Consider the following 7,722-nt stretch of genomic DNA (forward strand, 5'->3'; position numbering starts at 1 on the left):
TGAATGTGAATGCATTTGTTAACAGTTAACAGCACAATTTGGCATCCTTTACATTCCTGCTAGGATGCTGAAACGGGTTTATGATGAAAAGACAGAGTAAGATAAGTTCCCCCAGAATGATAGATTGTATTTCATTGCATCATATTGAAGCTGTGGACTGAATAAAAATCAAGATGATGTTTCTATCTTGCCTGTCTTACCTATCTTAGGTGAAGATGCAGAGTTTACATTGAGGCTCATTAATAGGCCTATCCTGGTACTAAGAGGAGACCATGGGTTTGTCTGTTACCACAAAAGTTCCAGCACACTTGATGCCAATCGGTCAGTTTATGACGTCTTTCAACTCGCTTTTGAAAATGGAGCCTATCATATTAAAGGTGAGAGAACTGGACTCTGAGTGACACCTGCATAGACAACTGCATGCTTACAGATATTTCAGTATTAAAGTATGGAGATAACTCATTTTTCTAGGAGCCTCTTAACCTTTGGCCTGTCTTTAAAAGCAGTAATCAAGAGGAGCTTCTTCAGCCCTCAGTGAAGTTGCTGGGTACCACATCTCATTGTCTCCAAGCATCTCACTTAAGCAAAGATAAAATGGCATTGTCTATTTCATTCTGTAGGCTGCTACTGTGAATCTGAAAGGGCCTTTTACATTGTGGCTTGGTGCTGTCCAGATCCTTAGCGATTGGCTTCAAAATGACCACCCAATGACACTCTCCCATTTTTACATTTGAGTCATAATATTGCAATCCTAACAAAATCTATGCCAGAATTGGCTGGCTGCCTGTGCAAAGCTAGCCCAAAGTGCAACGATCTGACGGTGTGCTATTTTGTGGGTCAGGTAATTTAAATAGCTAACATAAACCCCCAGCACCATTTGGTCTTGCACCAGCAGTGAACCTAATGATTGCAGAATATCTGTCTAACACCTCAAATTTAAAGAGATGCAGCACTTAAGGGCAAGTTATCAGGTATGTATCTATTTTAAAAAGTTCAAAATACATTTCCAATATTTTCCAGTCTTCCCTCCTTTCCACAGGGAAGGTGATGAATGTCTTAGCACATGTGAACAAAGTCACTATCACTTACTTGCTACATCTGTGAACAGCTAATTGACTGATTTGTTATCACACTGGTAATGGGTTGGAAGAATCCAGTGGTGTAAACATTTAATGCAGTTGTGATCTTCATGTCCGCAAGTTGCCTGTAGGTTGGCCTCTATGAGGTGGTATAGCTAGATGCCAGCTGCTTCAATAAAGTGGTGGCACCAAAGACAGATAGGAAGGATTGGGCCACTAATTACAAGTCCTTAGATAAAGAGAGGTACGTATTTAAGATATAGTCACACTTTCACCCCTGAGTCAGAAAGTTGTCCAAGACTTGAGCACATTATCTAGGCCAACATTCCAGTGCAGTACTGAGGGAGTGCTGCACTGTCTGAAGTGCTGTCTCAGATAAGACATTAAACAGAGCTCCTGGAGTTGGTTTTAACTTGGAGCGAGTTAGTTTCTCACCCGTCTGAGGCAGTAGGAGACCAGAGTGATTTAAACTTCCAGGCTTCATTCAAATGTCCACTATCTGCCCAGATCGGGCAGAAAGATGCACAGAGCAACAACCAGCAGCAAAATATTGAGTGTGCCAAGGGCCACCCACCAGCTTCCAGAGCTTCCATGTAAGTGGCAGGGAGGGGGTTTTAGGACAGTCTTGTGGGAGGGAAAGGGAAGGAGTCCAGGACAGGGGAAGCCATGACTTTCCATTGGGGCTGAGAGAAGTACTCCAGTGGTGGCTTTCCTGTTCAGGCCCCAGTTAAAATGCAATTAGGGTGCTTTTGCATAAATTCATGAGGCCCCTGCCTCCAGGTTAAATTCAAAGTGGTGCAATAGGATTGAGTCATGAGTCAGTAGGTAAGCTGCTCTGTTTTAACTGCCCACTCACCTGGTTTCTACCAGGCGGGTAGGATTAAAATTGATCCCTGCCTGTTCACCATTTCAGCTGGACGTAAAAGATCCTATTGCACTATTTAAAGAAGAGCAAGGAGTTTTCCTGGAGTGTGGGCCAACCTGCAGTCCTCAACCAGCAACAGATCAATTAGTCACATATCTCATTGGGTTTGTTGAACTTTGCTGTGTACAAATTGGCTGCCACATCTACCTGCATTTTGGAACAAAAAGGAAATTCATTGTATGTGAATTGCTTTGAAACATCTTGAGGACATAATAAGGTGTTATATAAATTTGAGTTCTTCCTTCTTGTCAGAATTTGAAAAAAATGCTGCCATCATTTAGCTTTGCAATTTATTTTAAATACACAGTAACACTGGCATAAAATCATAGGAAATTTCATGCCTAGTGCAGCCTCCTAGCCAAATAAGATGTTCGAAACCCAAGACTGGGAGGATGATGAGAAACTGATATAAGCTATCGCAAATTTTATAAAATGATACATATTGGACAATTTGACAAAAGAAGCAACAGTTTCATGAGCAGCGAGTGGTTAGGATCTGGATTGCACTGCCGAACGTGGTGGAGGCAGATTCAATCAAGGCCTTCAAAAGAGAACTGGAAAAAATTTGCAAGGCTACAGGAAAAAGGCAGGGGAGTGGGACTAGGTGAATTGCTTTTGCAGAGAGCCAACATGGATATGATGGGCTAAATGGCCTCCTCTGTACTGTAACCATTCGATAATTCTAGTTATGAATTGTTCTACCCTGGATTAATTAGAGCAATACATGTACCACACACGATGGGATACGTAGGTTAGTTATGTTACTTGATAATTCAAAAAGGCTGTACAACTTTCAAAATCCTGAAAGACCACTATTTTCTTTTAATTAACTTAGAAAAATGAACAAAGTCACTAGCCAAGGGTACTATATCAGATTGCTGAGCAATATATGGCAGGAAAATCATTAATGTAATTGATGTAATCAATGGGCAAGCTCACTTCCCAATGTGAGCTTATAGACCAGGAAGGTTCCAGTTTCAATCTGAGTCAACTAATGTCAGGCAATGTGACGTAGGAGGAAGAATTTATAGTTCTAGTAAGAGGTGCTTCAACTAGCCTTAGTACCCCAAGAGGCCTGGATGCAGTAGTCCAGAGATTTTACCAGCCCCATGACGTTGGGCTCCACTGGCGGGGTTGGCCGGAAGATGGTTCTGGCAGAGGCCAGCCACAGAGGCCAACGCCAGGAGGACCCAGCCCGATCCTCCCAGCAGCGGTGAGGCTCTGTGGCAGCTCCCCCACCGCTGGGCAACTGGACCTGGATTTAAATATTTAAATTAATGAGATGAATAAATTTAAATCAACTTACCTTGAATCTTCCGGGCCGGCTGTGGTCTTCAGTGTGGCAGCCAGCACTCCCGCACTTTCAATTCCCGTCCAGGGAAAGCAGGCGTGACCCTGGTGGGAAGAGGGAGGAGCTAAGATATTTACTGCGGTTGGGGGGACGGGGTCAAGTAAGCATCACCAGTGTAGGGGATGGTGGGAAGGGGTGAACTTTCAACTTTGTGCAGTCTGGGAGGGGAAGGTTAGAATTCAAAGGTAAGTGTTTTGGCGGGGGAAAGGGCAAATACTTGCTGTAATTTTTATTGTGGGCGGAGGGGGGGGTTTGGAAAGTGATGCTAACATTTTATTTTGTAAATTTTGAGGATGGGGTTCAGTTTAAAAATTCAAATTTGCCAGCAGAGCTGACTGCCCTTTAAAAATGGCACCAGCACCTGCACACAGGCAGCTGATGCCACTGCTGGTGTGATGGGGGTGCTGCAGGCCGCCCTGGCTATTTAAATGAGCCGCACACTCTTCAGCATGTAGTCCTTTTAAGCTTGCCACTGGGAGTGACAGTGAGCTCTTAAAATCCAGCCCCATGAGTTCAAATCCCACCATGGTAGCTTGAGAATTTGCATTCTCTTTTTAAAAATCTATTCGATATCAGTAACAAATGACCATGAAACTGTTGGATTGTCATAAAAACGCTACTGGTTCACTAATACCTTTAAGGAAGGAAGCCTGCAGTCCTTTCCCGGTCTGGCCTATATGTCACACTAGTCCCACACCAAAGTGATTGTCTCCTAGCTGATCTTAAAGCGGTTCAAGAAGATGGGCCACCAGCACCTTCTCAAGGCAGCTAGAGATGGGCAATAGATGCCGGCATTGCCAGTGACACCCACATCCCGGGAACAGATCATTAAAAAAAAATCATCCAAGGATTCTAAAAGCTAGGCTGATAGACAAAGAACAGACACTTTGGCAAAGGATTGGAGAACTGTGGGCATGCATGGTACCAATCAGTTGCATGAATCATAGCTGTTAAAAAAGGGGAAAAGGAAAAAAATCTGGAGAAATCTACAAATGGAGGTAACTATCCCTGTACCAGTACATTTGCAGGGAAAGGATTCATGACAAAGAACAATGTTGTACAATGTACTAAGAAATGAAGTCTGATCACATATTGAAGGGATGACTGTGTGTGTCTTTATAACTTATAACTTTATAACTTGCCCTTCCCCTCGCCAAAACACTTACCTTTGAATTCAGACCTTCCCCTCCCAGACTGCACAAAGTTGAAAGTTCACTCCTTCCCACCATCCCCTACATTGATGATGCTCATTTGAACCCGTTCCCCCCAACCGCAGTAAATATTTTAGCTCCTCCCCCCTTCCCACCAAGAGTCATGGACACTAGCTCTGTACCATCATATTCCTGAGCACATGTTCTTTATTCATAGGCTCTGATGGCAAGTTCTGGTACACATCCAGCACCGGGACAATCTGTACTGACAGTGTCATTCCCGAAGACTTTTACTTAGAATTCCGAGATCACGGTCGACTGGCTATCAAAGGAAAGAACAAAAAATACCTGCGAGGAAACCAAGCAGGCACACTTAGGGCGGATGCAGATGAAGTGGACAGTTCAACACTTTGGGAATATTAAGGACGGACTCAACTTCAGTAGACCATATGAATTCCAGCTGTATTCCTTATCAACAATCTGAAGGACATGTAGAGCAAAATTGGAAGACTATCTGCAGAGGTTAATATTAAAATGTTAATTTGTGCCCTTTGATAAGAATTCAACATTTCAACTTGTAATCTGAAATATGGTGACCCTTAAAACCTAATGATATAAATATTTGGACTTTTTATGAGATACAGACTGGCTGATATTTTTGACACCACTGTCTCATTCAAGGACATGTATAAGATTTTTAATGCCTTGTCGGCTTTATTTTCCATTGTTTAATACAGGATAAGATTTTTTTCAAACTCACGCCAATTAGGTGCTAGCTGATTGTTTTGTAGTTATCAGGAGGATTTGAGATACTTTTATTTGACCCTTGAATAGATATTTTGTTATTGCACCTGCAATGCTCAGAGAACCTGGGAATAAGTGATGAATATTACAGGTTCTCTAAATATCCAATAGGTAATAAACTGTAACTGACAGAAAAGCCAGCTTTATTCAATGATGATAATATATAGATTAAGTCCAGGACAAATGGAATCTGAACAGTCTCAAAGGTGTGACTTACATAAAAACATGGATTTACGGTACTCAGCTGTGGAGGCAGTATAGGGTGCAACAAGGAAATCATGCAAGGATTCCCACTACCAATTCTGATTATATTCCATGACCTGTGCTGGAATCTGCATGTGTGTAGATCACAGGCTCATAGTCAAGCATCTCTCATGCTCACACAGGATAAAAAGCCACTTCAGTCAAGGACTTGAGGATTGCTAGTCTCAATAGAACCATCCCCCAGTAAGAATCTCTACTTTCAGAAAAAACGGGGAACAAAATGGAACAAAACCAGCAGGAGGCGAAAAAAAAAATTACAACTCTTGAGATGAACCAAAACAATCAGAAATATGTTAAAAGTTTTCTATCTAGCACACATTTCTTGCATGTCTCATACATACTCCCTACAAACAGACCTGTTGCATTTTGTAGATAACACCCCTATTGTTATAAAACATTTTCTTTGATCACTGTGAGCAATGCCACAGGAGATCTCTCAGTGATATGACAACTCACAGCAGACTTGATGTATGACCTTTAGTTGTACTAAGCAGGTTTGTCTGTTTACCACTGCATATATACATACCTGTGCACAAGGTTTTTGTATATTTTCATCTGTAATTAGATATATGGATTGTTTAGACAGTGAACCTAGTTTGATTTGCTTTGTGTTACAGATAACAGTGCAATTTGGATCTGTATTATCTGGATAACAGCTTTTTCCTGGTGAATTTTAATGTAGGTTAGTGCATACTACTGTTGAAATCTCGGCACTATCCTGTTTAATAGTTAATGAATGCAATGTACCTACCTGTTACCCTGTGGAATGTTCCATTATTACTTTGGGGTTATTACTCATTTGGAACACAAAATGAAATCATAAAAAGTATAAATTTATAACCATATTTATAATAAAATAGCAACAAATGTGGTGACTTAAATTTTAATAAAGAGATTTTGAGGATCATTTTAACGCTTTTACGACATAAACCTAAAGGTAAGTTGGTTGTGATCAGTGTCGTCCCAGATTATCACACTGTTTCCAGCTCCTTCCGGGTTGCCTGGACATCTGCAAAATCAGGCAATCAGCATATACAGTGCACAGATGCACCAAGAAGGTTTCTTCACCGAGACAAGGACCTTAATCCCTTTCTCTCAAGAAATGCAACAGTGAATTTGAGGGCATGGCAATTCTTCCAACTTGCAGGTTCCCCAAAGTCCACGGTAAAATGAAAGGCCCAGCTAGCCATTTAGGCCTCCAGATATAATGCAGTGGTGTTTATGAACTATAACATTCCATTCCATCAATATCCAAGTGGACAGTGCTAAGCAGCATACCATTATGCAGATTAGTTTTATCCTAAGGCAATCCTGTGCCTGTGAAGAAGGCAAAAATGAAGGATGGCCCCTAGGAGATGCAGGCTGTCAGCAGGTTAATACCATTCTTGTGCAAACCCATGGTCAGCAAGTGAATGCAGATACAGTAAAGCCGTGCATCTACCATAGAACAGGTGAAGCCTTGGGACTTTTTAGTGCCTTTAAGGCAGTGTATTATTGGCATTTGAAGGGGCATATTACATTCATAATCTCTGGCAACATCGGCTGCTCCTCTTTAGGTTAGGGTGACCTCAAATGATAAATGGGACAACTTTCCTGTCCTTCACTTCTTGAAGCAGCACATCCACTGCTGTGTCTGCAAGTCTGGATGCTCTTCCTAAGCACTGCTCCATAATAATAGTTCAGAATAGTGTAGATGAACTTACCAAAATTGTTTGCTTGTTATAAAAGCACCCTTTCTTTAAAAAGCTATTTAAAGTTGGATATTCCAGTCCCAAATATGCAAGCTTCCTGTTACTGGTGAATGATCTGACGGCAGTTCACTGTAAAGACTTAATGAGGGCCGGCAGTCATCAGGGTCAGCTATGTGCTATTCAGGTGGCTGAGAAAATCTTTACCACAAGTTCCCATTCTGATCCACAACCGACATGGAAAATCTACCTCACGCTCTCTACACATATTGCATGGGTTATTTGGGAGAAAATTACACAATATTGATGCTACTAGTCTTATAAATACCAAGATTCACCTGAGGTTTTAAGGTACTTTTATGCACATCAAAATAGCAGGTGGCATCCAAATATTTGCTGAAAAGTATGCTCCAGAAGAAGGTCTACAACAGATCTGTAAGATTGCAGAAGCCTTCTGTTC

General features: G+C 41.6%; 1 protein-coding gene across 1 annotated transcript in view; it reads left to right on the top strand.

The window, feature by feature from the left end:
• LOC137384332 (fascin-2-like) overlaps positions 1-6,428 on the top strand; it is a 59,988-nt gene extending 53,560 nt beyond the window's left edge. Inside the window, exons 4-5 of the mRNA XM_068058210.1 lie at positions 210-377; positions 4,724-6,428. Coding sequence (XP_067914311.1) covers positions 210-377; positions 4,724-4,929 — 374 coding nt within the window. The 3' untranslated portion in view covers positions 4,930-6,428. The remainder of the gene's footprint in view (positions 1-209; positions 378-4,723) is intronic.
• The last annotated feature ends 1,294 nt before the right edge of the window (positions 6,429-7,722 follow it).

Source organism: Heterodontus francisci, chromosome 26 (genome assembly GCF_036365525.1).
Source record: "Heterodontus francisci isolate sHetFra1 chromosome 26, sHetFra1.hap1, whole genome shotgun sequence".
NCBI classification, from domain to species: Eukaryota; Metazoa; Chordata; class Chondrichthyes; order Heterodontiformes; family Heterodontidae; genus Heterodontus; species Heterodontus francisci.